At 41.6% G+C, this 17,442-nt stretch overlaps 1 protein-coding gene across 2 annotated transcripts in view; it reads right to left on the bottom strand.

The window, feature by feature from the left end:
* The window catches only part of SLC25A13 (solute carrier family 25 member 13), a 204,986-nt gene that overhangs the window by 109,330 nt on the left and 78,214 nt on the right, over window positions 1-17,442 (bottom strand). For both annotated transcript variants that reach the window (XM_032642844.1, XM_032642845.1), the window contains exon 4: window positions 4,043-4,158. In XM_032642844.1, coding sequence (XP_032498735.1) covers window positions 4,043-4,158 — 116 coding nt within the window. The remainder of the gene's footprint in view (window positions 1-4,042; window positions 4,159-17,442) is intronic.

The raw sequence follows: 17,442 nt of genomic DNA on the forward strand, positions 1-17,442 counted from the left end.
TCACAAATAAAATTTGAGCAAAAGTGAGAATGAAAGAATAAATCCTGTATCACTCCATTTTTATTAAGTTTAAAAGCAAGCAAAATCAATTGATGGTGATAAATATCCCTTGCTACCATTGGACCAGTAACTGGGAAGAGACCTACTGAGTGTTGGTACCATTCTCTTTCTGAACTGGATGGTGGTGAAACAAGTATGTACACTCTGCAAAGTCATCAAAATGTACACTTAGGATTCGTGCATCCTTCTGCATGTATGCTGTACTTCAATAAAGTACACTTGAAAAAATTAAGAGTAAAAAATCACTGTCATATAAAATAGGCTAAAAATGCAAATGAAAAGGTTTAGAACAAAATACTTTTCTCTCCAATCACACAGAATTGCAAATTGTTAAGCAGAATTTTCTACTTATACTGATATCATGTTATACACCTGTTGGCATCATAAAACGCACTTACAAATACCGGGTATCAAAGTAAGAAAACATGGTGAGAACAAGAATAGTGGAGATATGTTTTCCCTCAAAGGAAACAGGAGAACATAATGAACTAGATATCAAAGGAACAAAATTGGCCTCATCAAGATCTTTTCATTGTAGCAAACACAGGGAGTGATCGGGACATGAAAATACGGTAAACATAAACAAGGCCTCAGAGAACAGGGGGCAAGGCTTCACTGAAATGCGACGCTGAAACGCTCCATCTGAGTTTTGTTTAGTGTGTATCAGAATCAGCATCAGTGGGAGCACTGACACTGCTGGCTTGTTGACAAATACCGGTGCTTACTGGGCTTAGTCCTAGAAGCCCTGCTTCAGATGAGCTCTTATGTGGAAACCTAATATGTATACAGATAAAGAGTGTAACTGCTCTCCTCTGGATGAAATGCAAAGCCAGGAGACATGGGGGATCTGAGGCCACTTGCCAGCCTTCCCTGCAGCCCATGGGAAGGCCCCAGATGACCCACTGTTTAGTGCAAGCGCAGTGCTCACCCTGTGACCACAGCTGACCATGCCAACCTGGGAGGTTAAAAAAGGAGCCCTTCCTCTCTCGCCACTCCATGCCTACTCCTCCCAAAGATGCACACTCAGGAGGGCAACCTTCTGATATACAAAAGGGTCACTCTTGAGTGAAGTATTTACAGGGAGCTGAGGAAGTAATCAGAGCAAAGAGTGCCACTGTGTGTCTCTCAAACAGCTTCATATGGACAGAGAGCCAGGGCACAGATTTGGATTCCCTTATGATACCGTGGGCTATGAGATCAGGATTGACTAGGAAAGTCGACTTTTCTGCCCAACTCCATTTTTTAAAAAATTTCTTCAACCCCATTACAAGCTTCCTGAAAAACGTCCTTATTTGTTAGCTTCTTCTAAAGGTACCTGCTGACAAAACACTCCTAAGGCTGCCACACCTCCCATATGATTGTGTTTACTTGGCAAAAGCCTGTTGTACACAGCACTCACCTCCACTGAATGACTCTACCCGACCTCATGAAAAATGTTAAGTCAGCTATCATTTTGCAATTTGATGGTCATTTGAGTATCTTCTTTGTACTATGAATAGCTCTTTCAGTTTAATCCTAAATGGGGATTAACAGCTCAGAAAAGCCCAGGCTACATTTTATTACACCCACAGGGTGAGGACGCCACTGGCTCCTCATAAACAGATACAGGACATACCCTGTTTGTGTTTTGTGAGACAGGCAGATTCTGGAACAAATTACCTGCAGAAGGCAGGGTATCGAGAGATAGGCTATGCACTCTTCCACCACAGTCACATGCAGCTGAGGACAGAAGAATCGTAGCCCCCTGGAAGCCCCAATGTCTTACGTACTCTCGTATGTCTTCAGAGATGGGACAGTGTTCAACACAGCACAGATAGTAAGCAAAATTCCCAGCTACCTGACCAGTGGTTAAACTGCAAGTTAAAATAAAGGGCTTCTCAAAGAACAAAAAAAAGAAGAAGAAGAAGAAAAAAGAAAATCCTCCTTTGTTCTCTCACATTATTTCTTTTAGTAATATTATTTTTATAAAGGCCTTTGTTTTCCACATGGCCCGTTTATGTGCAATAGTCCTGGAAGGTAGGTTATTACCCTGATTTTGTAGATAAGGAAAATAAGGCTCAGAAATTGGAAATGACTTGTCCATCAACCAACAGCTAGTGAGAAGCAGAAACAGTTGTCATGCCACGTTCTTTCTACAATTCACAGATGACTCCCATCTCCCACATTCTGCTGCTTTACCTGTTCTTTTCTCCTAATCACACTAACACACACACAGCCCTCCCAGCACTGGCAAAGCCTCTTGCTTCTTTCCTCCGCCAGGCCAGTGGTGTGCTGGTGGCAACATCAGCCCCGCCGCTTCATGCCCATGGACGGAAGACTGATCGGAGTCGGGAAAATGCCGGAAATCCGTTCCTCAGCCCCCCATCTCCAATCCAGCTCTCTTCCAGCCCTCCCTCCAGATTTGCTGCAGAAAGGAGGAAGACGAGAGAGCGAGCACAGCTGTGCTGAGCTCACGCAAACTTACAGGTTCCCCTTGTTGTTCACCCCGAGGAAACGTCATCATAACGTTCTCATCAAACTGACTTCCACTGGGTAAATCAACACCACCATGAGCTAGCTGCTCATTTATTATTTGGAGATTTTAATGGGAACATTTTTACTGGTGTTCCATTGAAAAGTTGTGGCTAGAGGAACTGGGTGATGGGAGAGGCAAAAACTAAAATTATTCTAGGGATTTTTAAATATCAAATAATCCTCATGAAGTATTAACGGAAAGCATCTGAGCTTCTAGAATACATGAAAGAAAACCAGGTAAATATATGTGTTTTTGCCTCTGCCCTGGCTGATCTAGCCTTAAATAACTGTCATGTCACATGAACGTTGAGGAATGGGTGGGGGAGGGGAAGGCTGCCTTACCTATACTTTATGTAGTTATTATCTTCATTTCTGATAAGGAAAATAAAGACCTGAAAGGATAATTAACATGACTCAGAGACAAAAGTGGCAGAGCTGGGAGGAGCTAAGTCTCTCCAATTCCAGAACCATCCAGAACAGGTGGTGCTCTATTACGCCATCTGTATTCCCCCATCTGTACATTCCTCACGACGTACAAGTAAGACAAGACCAAGAAGGCTGAATACATTAGAAACAAGAAACAAAGACATTTAAAATGGGTGCATTACCCATTTCCCCTGAATGCACAATCTGTGTGCCCCAAAAGGGCTCCAAAATTCTCCACAGCAATGCTTTCTACTCCAGGTTCACACGCACAGATAACATACGCTGGACACGGCACAGTCCGAGGGAAATGTGGTGTCTTCTGCCCAATGTATCTTCAGTAACCAGTTTATTTTTAAACAAGAACGTACCACTGCCCCACCAAGTCCTGGTTTTCCCTTTCTCCTAATGCTTAAGAGACTTCAGGGTTTTCTGCAGCTTGGCAGCTGAGCCCCATGAAGATGGTGCTGCGTCCCCCAATAACGGTGGGGGCAGCACAGCAGACACTGCCAGCCCAGCCAGAGGGGAACGTGTTATTGAGAAGAACAGGGTTCTCCACATACCGCTCCAAATTACCATCTCGCGCGCTGCCTCTGGACTCAAGCTACTCCATGAGGACAAGGTAAGGACACAAGGTACTGGGAACATGAATCCCTTCTGTTCTTAGGCACTTTATTAACTTCTTCATTCTAACCGTGGAAAGCACTACTGACTGTGAAGGGAATGAAGTGGACAGTCAAATCCTGTCTGCCTCTCACCTTCTAAGACACTCAGTGAGTCACGACGTGACTCAGTTGTGCTCCATCCTCTCTCACCTTACAACTAAAGCAGAGCATCAAAACTACTAAGCCAGAAACTTAATTTTTCATGAAGGGAGACTTTTTTTTCAAGAACTGGAGCCTCAAAACACCAAGATATCTTTGTTAAAAGGGATAGGCTAACTTCTTAAAACCATTTCCATACACTTCAGTCTTGGGGAAAAAAACCCCAAACCGCTCACACAGGTCTGCACTTCCTTAGGTGTGCACACACTCACGCCCCTTACCAAAAGTGACTTCTCCTTTGCCAGCTTTGTCAAACAGCTGGAAGGCCACCACGAACAAGGCATCTGGGGCACACAGGACAGATTCAAACGCCACAAATTCTTGAAAGGATATTAATCTGCAACACAAAACAAGCACAAAGCAAAAAGTCAGTAGCTTGTGGAAGATAAAAGCATACACAAATACACACTAAGGGGAAAAAATAAAACGTCACTGTCAAAAAATAAAATTCAAACCTAAAAACATGTATAAACACTTAGCATTTCCTTTTACATAGAGTGGACTGAAATAACACACAGAATCTAAAAGACACAACAGATTTGAGGATATGGTGACACATTAATTCTAAAAATAAAGCTTAGACACTTTAGATTAATATATGGTTGTTAACAACAAAACAGACCAGCTCAGTCATTCATTAATACCTTCCTACACCATGTTAAAATGGTTCACAAAGATTCATTCGTTACTGATATCCACTGACCACGTGAGGATTGAACTAAGGGATGATATTGGGGTGGGGGATAGAATACAGATAAACTGGCCACGAAATATGACCCCAAGGCACTTTTAGTCTGGTAAGACAGACAACACTAGTCTAGAATATTATACAGGAAAGACAAATCATAAGACAGGAACCAAGATGATGATAACAGAAATTTGGTAGGAAACCAAAGAAAGCTTTGCGGCAGAGATGGAATGTGAGTTGGGTCTCGAAAAATTAGTGAAATACAGGTATGCAGTAATGGGCATAGAAAGGGGGTCACCTTAGGCAGGGGAAGTGCCTGCAGAAAGGCAGGTGCAAGAAGGCTAGGGAGTGTGCAAGGAAAATGTGAGGAACTAATTTTATCTGGACAGAAAAGTACATAAGAGAACACTGTGAAATGAGATCAGATGTTCAGAGATACAAGTTTCTGAGCAAGGTCATGGTATGATTACATCTATCCATTAGGAGGTGCAGAACAGGCCACAGATGCTTTGACTTCCAAGGAGTAAATAAATCCACAAAGGCTGTCTTAGAACTAAGTTCTTTGCCACTATTTTGTATTTTAAATGTACAAATATTTCAATGATACATTGGGATAGTCCAAGTCTCGAGGATATAGAAGGAGAAAGAAAACAGAAGTGCTTTCCCATGTTTCACAGAACACTCAATTACTTCTAAAATCTTATAGAGAGAACACATTTTTATAGAAAGTAAGTGCTACAACGTTAACTCAGCTATTTCCCAGAATGTCACCTGATTATAATAATGCCACAAAGAAAGGAAAACTCTGGTGTGTTCATTACACGGTCTCTATGTCATTCACCATCCCAAAACACATCCTTCCGAACGCAGGGGAACATTCAGGAACGGCACGTATTACAGAAGAACACTTGCCCAGAACATTTTCTCCTCGGCTACAGAGTCTGTCTCACTGAGAATCTTGTGTGTGTGAGCAGGACCAGGGGCGGGTGGGGATGGCAAGGGAAACACATATGAGTGGAAGGTTCCCGGCTGGCCTCAAGGAGCTGACAGCCTGCTGGGGGAAGGAGAGGTAGTCGTGTGCACGTAACCCTGCCAGAACACGAGCTGAGTATCAAAAGTAAAAGATAAAGTATCAAGGGGCACAGAGGAGAAGTGATTTATTCTGCCTTAAGGAATAAATAAATAATAAATTAAGGAATAAATCTAAGGAAATTAAGGAATGCTCCACGAATCTGTGGCATTTAAAGAACAAATTTTAAAGCTGCAAAGATCTTAGAGATCAACTCCTTCCACCTCCTCGTTTTACTTTTGAGAAAACTATTAGAAGTTATGGCTCAGGCACAGTGAAACAATTGGCTTCTGGCATTTTGGCCTGAAAACCAAGTGTCCTGGTTCCCATTTGACCGAGACAGAATTCCAATCGGTATGGGAGGATGGAGAGAGGAGAGAAGGGTAGGGGGAGGACGATCCACACTGAGGAAAGAACTAAGTACAGAGGGGTGTGCTGTATTTAGAGAAGGACAAAGGTGTTACTGACCCTGCATCTAATGGTCCTGCCGAGTAAAAGAGTGGTTGAGCTATCATGCCAGCCACCTGTAAAGGCCTTTAAAGGCCAGTTATAGAATCCTGACCTTTTTTTTTTTTTTGCAGGCAGTGAGAAGTCACTGGAGGTTTTTAGGGTTAATAAATACCAGGTTCATATCTTTATTTTAGAAGAGGAACGGCTGTGGAAGATGAATTTAAGAGGAAAGATGAGACGTGGAGAGACAGCCTGACAGCTAGAGACAGCAGGGGTCTAAACCAGAGCCGGAACACTAGGATTGGAGAAAGGGGAAAAGTGGAGAAATACAACTGAGGCAGGAATGACAAAACTTGGTAGCAATTGGAGGTCAGAGGCTGACAGCCAGAAAAGAGTTACTCCAAGACTTCTAACTTAGATAATTGAGTGGGATGATGACACCACCACCAAAGATAAAGAATAGAAAAGGAAAAAGAAGGGAATTGTGAGAGAGTAAGACCAATTCTAACCGTGTTAAATTAGAGATACCCATGGAACAGTGAAGTATGGTATCCAGCAGGAAGCCAAAAGGACTAGTGTGGACCTCAGGACTAGTGTGGACCTCAGGTGAATATGGGGTTAAACTATGTCCCCCCAAAATCCACGTTGAAGTCCTAACCTCAGAATGCAATCGTTGCAAATGTAATTGGTTAAGATGAGATCCTACTGGAGTAGGGTGGGCACCCAATCCAAAATGACTAGAGTCCTTATGAAAAGGGGAAATCTGGACCCAGACGTGCACACGGGGAGAGCGCCACATGAAGATGAAGGCAGAGATCAGGGTGATGCTTCTACAAACCCAGGAATGCCGAAGATTGCCAGCAAACCACCCGAATGAAGCTAGGGAAGAAGCATGGAACAGGCCCTCAGAAGGAAGCAACCTTGCTAACACCTTGATCTCAGCCTCTGGAACTGTGAGACAATAAAATTCTTCGTTTTTTCTTTAAGCCACCTAGTTTGTGGTGCTTTGTTATGACAGCCCTAGCAAACTAATATTAATACATAGGCCAAGATTGGAAACACAAAACTAGGAGTTTTTAAACAAAGGGTACTTAATGCTGTGAATGAAACTGCCCAGAACCATTTCACTTAGGGATGCATGCTCGCCCAGCTCCAGACCACTGAAGCAGCCGCACAGAGGAGAAATGTGTTTCTGACTGGCTGCTTTCTTCTCGCCACCACTCCTCACACCCCAGGACCTCCTCAGAGCAGCACCAACAACCATACAGCCACACACTCATCAGCTGAACCTGCTGCCGGTTTATCAATCGATAAATTATCTCTGCATAGACGGTGGGTGAGTTAAGACGAATCACACAGTGTGTTATGTAGAACCAGGACATTTCTTAAATTTAATGATCTGAATAAAGAAAGGCTTAAATACCAGAAAAAGAGAATCTCATCTCTCTCAAAATGGTAATGAGAAACCTGAAGGCCATCTATATCGGTGAACAAATCCTCCTCTGGCAATGTCATTGCGGTTTCATAACTGTAACTGGCCAATGAATGCTCTGGTATTTTAGGCATGTTACAGATACCAAAAAGGTATGTAATTTGGTAATCCTGTTAGATACAAGTATTATACATCTATGTAGGAGGTAGACAGATGAACTATGAAATCATAATGTTTTACTGTTCATCAAGATCATTTTGGATTTTCAAGGTAATCTGACTAGAAGGCTATCAGAATAATTATATAGTACTATATTCATTTACAGCGAGATATCTAAAAACATTTACATAGGTATACATACTTTTTGTGTAAACAGTATTCCAGTCTTGCTTTACAGATTTAATGGGTATTAGCGTAAGTTACAACAAAGGATACCAGCTTAATCAAGTTCAGACCTGGCTGGTGAGCTCACTTAGTTCCTTTTCTGCCCTCAACTTCCCAAACTTCTTTGACAATGTTAGATGCCCTCTAAAATAAATCACACAACTCTGATGAGCTCTGCATCTAGCATCTAAGAGGAACAGTCACGATATGACACTAAGGCTCACCTACAGCAACTAATAGTGCGATACGGGTCAGCTGACATGGAAGCAAACACAGAAGTCACATTTTCACAGGCCTACACCACTCAAGATTAGGGGACATACTGACACAAAAACAGAAATATAGATCAATGGAACAGGATAGAAAGCCCAGAGATAAACCCATGCACATATGGTCACTTTATTTTTGATAAAGGAGGCAAGAATATACAATGGAGAAAAGACAGCCTCTTCAATAAGTGGTGCTGGGAAAACTGGACAGCTACATGTAAAAGAATGAAATTAGAACACTCCCTAACACCATGCACAAAAATAAACTCAAAATGTATTAAAGACCTAGGGCTTCCCTGGTGGCGCAGTGGTTGAGAGTCCACCTGTCGATGCAGTGGACACAGGTTCATGCCCTGGTCCGGGAAGATCCCACATGCTGCGGAGCGGCTGGGCCCGTGAGCCATGGCCGCTGAGCCTGCGCATCCGGAGCCTGTGCTCCGCAACGGGAGAGGCCACAACAGTGAGAGGCCCACGTACCACAAAAAAAAAAAAAAAAAAAAAAAAAATGTATTAAAGCCCTAAATGTAAGGCCAGACACTATAAAACTCTTAGAGGAAAACATAGGCAGGACATTCTATGACATAAATCACAGCAAGATCCTTTTTGACCCACCTCCTAGAGAAATGGAAATAAAAACAAAAATAAACAAATGGGACCTAATGAAACTTAAAAGCCTTTGCACAGCAAAGGAAACCATAAACAAGACCAAAAAACAACCTTCAGAGTGGGAGAAAATATTTGCAAATGAAGCATCTGACAAAGGATTAAATTCCAAAATTTACAAGCAGCTCATGCAGCTCAATATCAAAGAAACAAACAACCCAATCCCAAAATGGGCAGAAGACCTAAATAGACATTTCTCCAAAGAAGACATACAGATTGCCAACAAACACATGAAAGGATGCTCAACATCACTAATCATTAGAGAAATGCAAAGAAAAACTACAATGAGGTATCCTCTCACACCAGTCAGAATGGCCATTATCTAAAAATCTACATACAATACATGCTGGAGAGGGTGTAGAGAAAAGGGAAGCCTCTTGCACTGTTGGTGGGAATGTAAATTGATACAGCCACTATGGAGAACAGTATGGAGGTTCCTTAAAACACTAAAAATAGAACTACCATACGACCCAGCAATCCCAATACTGGGCATATACCCTGAGAAAACCATAATTCAAAAAGAGTCATGTACCACAATGTTCACTGCAGCTCTATTTACAATAGCCAGGACATGGAAGCAACCTAAGTTTCCATCAACAGATGAATGGATAACGAAGATGTGGTATATATATACAATGGAATATTACTCAGCCATAAAAAGAAACAAAACTGAGTTATTTGTAGTGAGGTGGATGGACCTAAAGTCTGTCATACAGAGTGAGGTAAGTCAAAAACAGAAAAACAAATACCGTATGCTAACGCATATATACGGAATCTAAAAAAAAAAAAAAAAATGGTTCTGAAGAACCTAGGGGCAGGACAGGAATAAAGACGCAGACGTAGAGAATGGACTTGAGGACACAGAGGGGGGAACGGTAGGCTGGGACTAAGTGAGAGAGTGGCATGGACATACATACACTACCATATGTAAAATAGATAGCTAGTGGGAAGCGGCCACATAGCACAGGGAGATCAGCTTGGTGCTTTGTGACCACCTAGAGGGGTGGGATAGGGAGGGTGGGAGGGAGATGCAGGAGGGAGGAGAGATGGGGATATATGTATATGTATAGCTGACTCACTTTGTTATAAAGCAGAAACTAACACACCATTGTAAAGCAATTATACTCCAATAAAGATGTTAAAAAAAAAAAGTACATCTATGAGAAAGTGCACAAACCAGTGGGAAAAAAAAAGATCAGGGGAGAGTAGGTTTCCAGCTACTCTATTTCATGGTTCTGACATGAGCAGAGATTTTTTTTTAAGCAAGTCATTTTTGTTCTCCAAACCACCAGAGCTATTGTTCTTCTGAAAGCCATTTATGACAGCAGCTACGTTACAAGTCCTTTAAAGTGTCGGTAAAACAGCTACAGCACTACATACTGCAGTCACATACTGAGCCAAGGAGGAAAGGATTAAAAGTGGAGTGCCTCTGGACATTATGCTTAGGATGACGTAAGATTACATGTCTACTACAGACAGAGGACAATACTAGAAGGATACATACCAAAATGATGTCAGTGCTTTTTACATTAGCATAACTGTAGGCTTCCTTCCCCGCCCCTTCTCAACTTTGCAAGGGAAAGCTCTCAGCCTGGAAAGACTTATAACAGAGAATATAGATGGAAAATTACGATATTATAGAAAAAATGGTAGGTAATATAAGAACTGGAGATAAATTACTCCACAAATTCAGAGGAGGGAAAGATTATTGTTATACTGAGGAAAAGGAGGAGATGGAGAAAGTCTGTGAAATTAGGAACACATGACATCAGAGGGAAGATGTGACCATGCGGTCATGTAACGTCAGTCTTGTAAAAGAGGGGAGATGATCAAGTAGAGATGGCAGGTGGGGAAAGGAAAGGCCATTGACTCCAATTCAGCGCCTGCTCTATGTGCTGAGCACAGGCCAGTGCTGGGAACACATAGATGAAAAGTGCAATTTCTGCCCCAAAAAACGGGAGGTCTGGGGGAGTAGACGGTGAGCCAGGAACCAAGGAAGGAAGGCTGGAGATGAAGAGCCACAAGAAGTGCAAGTGTGCTGGAGGGAGGGCAAGCACAAAGGAAGGTATGGAGTTCATAATGGCAGACGAAATCTGGAACTTTCAGTGACATGATGAATTTGTGCTTCAGACCCTTCAATCTGGCAGAGGAGAGTTAAATGAACTGGAGGGAGAAGAGCCTGGAGTTGGGGAGATTGTTGGTTGAATCCAGGGAAGAATCATGAAGATCTGAAGGAGAAAGAAAGGCTCCTTACGACAAGGGGATCGAAGTTTATGGCGCTACACTCTCCGGAGGACAATCCAACAATGCAGCAAGAGTCTTGTTAACGCCCACACTCCTTGACAGCACAATCGCACTTCCAGGAATTTACCCTAAAACACCATCAGTGAATGTGTGCAAACTTTTCTCTACAGGAATGTTCAAGCAGCATTGTGGATAAAAGTGAAAACAACCTCAATATGCAACAATTCATGACTGATTAAATAAAGGACCATTCATACACTGAGAACTGTCCAACCACTACAAACTGCAATAAACAAATTCATGTTATTACATACAAAATTGGTTACACAAATGTATGTAGAAAACAAGCCCATTTTGTGAAAAATAGACAAAAATGGTATCTTATACACACACACAAAGAGTTTGAAGGATGAACACCAAAGAGTTAGTCATGGGTGTATCTCCAGGTAGTTAAAATATTAGAAATTTAAGGTTTTTTCTTTTTGCTTGTCCACATTTTCTAATCTTTTCAATAACACACATATTGAATTATTTGTGTAGTAAGAAAGAGAATAAAAATTTCTATGAAACAAAACAGCAAGCACCTTAAATTTGGGTAGTGGCAGAAGGACTGAACAAAATGGGTGGGGGTGGGGAGAGCTGAAAAAAGAAGCAAACAGTTGAAAGACTCACACTCACTCTGGCCATCCAAGGTGGATAAGCTCCAGTTCTCTTCCTCCCTGCTGTTGCTTACTCTCGCTCAGCAATGGCTTGTACCCTGTGTGGTCCCTCTCATCTCCCGCCTGGCTCCCATCTCCAGGCCAACTCCGTGGCTATGAAAGTTTAAGCAACTGCACGTAAGGAACTGATCTGTTTAGACTTTAGGAAGTTTGGTAATAGACAGTGCAGCATATCAAAATCCAATTACCACTTTGACTTAAGGTTCCTAACCATAAGAGTGCTTCACAAAAATAACTTCTCCTTATAACCTTCTTCCGTGTGTTACAACAAAAGCCAAACAGCTGTCCAGGAATAATGGCAGAGATAAAAGTAAAATCTAACTCCAAAAACTGGGTTCCAACCACCAGACCACCCGGGTTCAAGTATCTGTGAATGTCAAGCGAAAAAAAACAAAAACAAAAAAACAAAAACAGAACTGGGCTCTCCTGTGATGGCCAGTTTATCAAAACAGTTTTGGCCTCCATGACTTTAACATCTTTAATAGCTTTGGGGGGTTTCCAGTTCTTTTATCTCCCTCCCAAATGCCCTGGAAATATGCATTGTTCAGGGCCCCAAACATATACGTACCCCGCACTTATCATACGCCAGGCAATGCCCTAGGCGCTAAGGGTACTATGAAAATGACTAAGATTGACAGAATCCATGTCCTCAAGGAGTTCCATTCCAGTGGAGAAGGCAGACAATGAGCTCAAACATACCTACATAAAGATGAGATGGTTCTAGATCAGGTAACTGCTGTGTAGAGGACAAAATTGAGAAATACATTAAGATGGTGCCTCTTAGCCCCAGCGAGCCTATTTAATGGGTATGAGGAGGGATCAGAGCAACCATCCGTTTTTTTTGTTGTTGTGTTTTTTTTTTTAACTTTCCACCCAGCCAAGCTTGAGAATGATGGGGATAGGTGGTGAGGAAATGCCTCTTGGGGGGTGGCATTAAGATCTGAATGATGAAAAGGAGGAAGCACGGGAAGATCTGGAGCAAGGGTATTCTGGTGGAAGAAACCTCAGTGTGAGGTCTGGACCTACGACCAGCCAACCCTGCCAAGTTCCATGGCACAGGGAGACACCTGAGTGGCTGGAGAGTAGAGGGGTGGGGGGCAGGGAGAGAGATGGGGATGAAGGAGGGTGCAGGGCATACAGGCTGTGTGGATTTCATTCCAAGCACACATGGGAAACAGCCATGTTGGAGGGTTTTATGCAGGGGGGTGATGTGAGCTCCTGGAAAGAACACTCAGGAAACCCTGGAGCACGAGTCCAGTTGGAAGTGGCTGCAGTGGGTGGGACCGGGGTCATAGCAGGAGAGAGAAAAACAGAAGTGATCAAATCCAGGATACGCTCTCTAGACAGAGCTGGGGGGCTGGTCCTAGAAGTCAAAGCACAGAGCTTTTAAAGCCCAGGAGCACATCAGGTGTGCCCTTGGGATGCCTGGTGGCCTGCAGCCGCCAGAGAAGCACAGACTCTGAGCCCTCGAAGTTACTGAGGTTACAAAAACCGCGACTTAGGCAGATGATGAAAGAGGTCATAAATAAAGATTTTATTTAATATTCCAGTTGACGGTCAGTGAGCAAACAAACTAAGCCTCAACGGCCCTAATTATGTAAATTTAACGCAACTGTTCTTAACACATTCTAGAAAGAGACAATGAGTTATTACCTCATTTTATATTCTAAAAACCATCAGTAATAAGGTAAAAAGAGGCTCGAGTTGTAGTTTTCCCTTGCCTAACGGGCAGCATGATCTTGCTGGGCAAGTTGGAGCAGACCCCCTTTCCTGATCTCTTACAGGTGCTCTCTCCAGTGCTTTTCAAGCTACAATCCCATTTTCTTCTGTCTTCAGTCAGAGGGAGGATCCGTGTCCAGCCTGCCTCCGGCACCGGCCTGGCGTTCCCAGGAGTGCATCTGTCCTGAGGCCAGCTGGATTCCTCAGCCCTACCATGCATTCAGGTTCAAATCTCACTGCAGCGTTCGCCAAGGGGCTATTTAAATTCATTGGCTCCAATGAAATCTGACAGACTGAATATTGTTCAAACAAGCAGGCTACTGACTGGCTTTAAAAACCTATTAAAGATTTTATTAGCAATTTTACTGTATTGTTATCATGAATTTAGCTTATAAATACCACCTCTGCATATATCACTGCTCCCATATTGCCAAAAGAAGATAAATATAAAGGCTCTTGTAATTACGAGCTTAACTCGGTGAGTGATATGCCCATGCTTCCAGATCTACCTGTCTGGCCACTGCTTTGCAGTTCATTTCAAACAGTACTTGAGCTGCCCAAGGCGGACTGTGCCAACTGCTGGCATTTATACAGGGTGTTCGTCTACCTCTAACACTTTCTTCCTTATCAGCGGGATCAAACGTGTCGAGCAAGTATGATCCATCCCCGTTCTACTTCACTTTTGCTAATAGTTCTCTCAATTACACACTGAAAAGTGTCTTTCACCTACACATGCTCTACACCCCATTGCTTCTTTCCTTCCCTGTTAAATAATACCGCCCAAGAACTTCAGGAGAATCTGTCCCTGTGTCCAGCCACCTCCCCCAACCTCCCATCTTTTAACTTTGAGTTATAAAAAAGCTTTAATCATGAACAATCCCCACAAGAGTGAGGCTGCATCAAGGAAAAGAACCACCACAGGCTTTTTAAAACTAGAAACAAATCATATTCTCTATCTCTATAAGACTCTATCCTGTTATTTCTTAAATATATCATTATTTTTAAAAAGTACCTAAAAAAAGCTATCTTATATTACATTGTTCCTATTCTGAATAATTACCAATATTGAGCTCAGTAATATGTACCACAGATACTCTTTATTACATCATGGGGTAAACAGCATTTTGAGATCTACCCAAAGACTTGGGTTTTTGTTAATAGAAAAGTGTACTCTGTCGGTAGGAATGTAAATTGGTGCAGCCACTGTGGAAAACAGTACGGAGGTTTCTCAAAAACTTAAAAATAGGGCTTCCCTAGTGGCGCAGTGGTTGAGAGTCCACCTGCCGACGCAGGGGACACAGGTTCGTGCCCCGGTCCGGGAAGATCCCACATGCCGCAGAGCGGCTGGGCCCGTGAGCCATAGCCGCTGAGCCTGCACGTCCGGAGCCTGTGCTCCAAAACGGGAGAGGCCACAGCAGTGATAGTCCCGTGTACCGCAAAAAAAAAAAAAAAAAAAATTAAAAATAGAACTACCATGTGACCCAGCAATTCCACTCCTGGGTATATATCTGAAGAAAAAGAAAACACTAATTCGAAAAGTTACATGCACCCCAATATTCATAGCAGCATTATTTACAATTGCCAAGATATGGAAGCAACCTAAGTGTCCATCAACAGATGAATGGATAAGGAAGAGGTGAGATATACACACACACACACTCACACAAATATACATACACAGTGAAATACTACTCAGCCATAAAAAAGAATGAAATTTTGCCATTTGCAGCAACATGGATGGACTTGGAGGGTATTATGTTAAGTGAAATAAATCAGACAAATAAAGACAAATACTGTATGATACCACTTATATGTGGAATATAAAAAATACAACAAACTAGTGAATATAACAAAAAAGAAGGAGACTCAACAGATACAGAGAACAAACCAGTGGTTACCACTGGGGACAAGGAAGGGGTGAAAGGCAATATAGGGGTAGGGGATTCAGAGGTACAAATTATCACGTAAAAATTAAGCTACACAGATATACTATACAACACAAGGAATACAGCCAATATTTTATAATAACTATAAAAATAAAATGCATACAAAGTTACTAAAAACACTATGAGCAACTCATTTTAAATTGGAGATTGCCTTTAATGGGGGAAAAAGTTGAAAAGGAGAAAGACCAGTGGTGAAAAAAGGGAGAAGTAGTTATAAATCATACTGGAAAATCCACTTGGGTAAGCAAAGTAGATTTTTTTTTTTTTTTTAAATCTAGGTTCCCTAGATCTTCCCTTACTCTTTCAAGGCTGGATGAGAAGGCTTTCAACATTATTAAAATGGCAAATGCCAAAAAATAAAAATAAATTTTTAAAAAAGGGACTTCCCTGGTAGTCCCGTGGTTAAGACTCCATGCTTCCAGTGCCGGGGGCATGGGATCCCTGGTCGGGGAACTAACATCCCACATGCTGTGCAGAGCAGCCAAAAATAAATAAATAAATAAAAATGAAAATAAATAAAATGGCAAATGAAGAAGGATAACGGGGAGATAAACTGCAGATAAGCCCGATAAATCAGTAACTGGAAAGCCAGCAGGTAAGTAAATTTGTTAACTAGCATTTTTTAAGGACCACCGTACACTGGCCTATCACTGCATAAAGTAGCAGGTTAGCTGTTAGATTGCCACTGGAAACCAGTTACATACTTTAAATGCTTCCCATAGAGTACATGCTGCCAAACCCTTTGCATATCTGACTTCAGTCTCCAGTTTGATTAGTTTAGAGCCGAAAAACACAAAAGCGCCCTGCACTCCAGAGACTATGTGAGTACCTACGGCACAGTAGACCGCTCAAGGAACAATCTTCGCAGGCCCGTACTATCTATGGGTGTTCTTTGCCCAAATGACATTTTAAAACACCAAAAATTGATTGAGTTAAATCATTTTGTAATCGGAACACAGTGCCTTTCTCAATGCGTTTTTCTGAAACTGAAGCAAGGTGACGATGATTAAAATGATATTCGGAAACAAGTAAGAAGCATCTAAATAAGCACAGACACACAAAAAGTGACAAGAGCAAATGTGCTACTGTCTCACATCTGCCAATGCAGTAACTGTCCAGCTAGGCACTCTGACTAAAAAGCAGTAAACTAAAATTTTAAAAAATACATGAAGTCAAGTTTTACTGACTGCCCTTTGAAAAAAACATTATCAGTTACTCAAATATTTTAACATTTTCTTTCACTTATAAAACTTACATTATGGATACACACAAAAACCTTTTTTGATGTGATCAGAACATAAGCCCTTAGCAAGCAAAAATTCAATGACTGAAATAGCCTTTACCATATTTTTTTAAATAAAATTATTTATGGTGTGGCCAAAAGAAACAGAAGGACATAGGCTTGAGCCAGAATATCACACGCACACAAAAAAAGCCAACATTAATATCTGCTGTGCCAGCTGAATTCAAATTAACCCAATTTTACATGTTAATTAAACCAGCTATTTTCTTCTTATTGTATTTTTGCTTCTTAAATAGTAGAGTCTACAAGTGGTTCCCAACAGACTTGTTCCAATAACAATGACGTATTCATTTACTCCTATTATGACCATACAATACAGTAACTGAGCAGTAATTTTTCACAGTCAATTACATGTGTGGTTCTTTATGCTTAAAAATGCTGAAATAATGTATACTACAGAGCCATATGCCTGAATCTCTAGTCTGCCTGAGGCAGTTGCCTGGGTAACACATTTTCTCTTTGGTTTAGCATAACCCTTCGTTGAATATCATTAGGTGTCATTAAATAGCAAACATGAACATGAACTTCAATACACTACTTAGATAGAGTCATTTTACACATGTAAACAAGTGCTCCATCATTTATAAGAAGCTTAAAATAGATTATGATTTTCTGTATTTAAGACCATGAAAAAAAAATCTTAAAAGTGCCTACGTGTTGATTCTAAATTGAATTTGCAGAAATTTCTCTTATATTAACAAGAGAACTCAGACCAAGTTTCAGGGGCAACACTTC

Source organism: Phocoena sinus, chromosome 9 (genome assembly GCF_008692025.1).
Source record: "Phocoena sinus isolate mPhoSin1 chromosome 9, mPhoSin1.pri, whole genome shotgun sequence".
Classification (NCBI taxonomy): Eukaryota; Metazoa; Chordata; class Mammalia; order Artiodactyla; family Phocoenidae; genus Phocoena; species Phocoena sinus.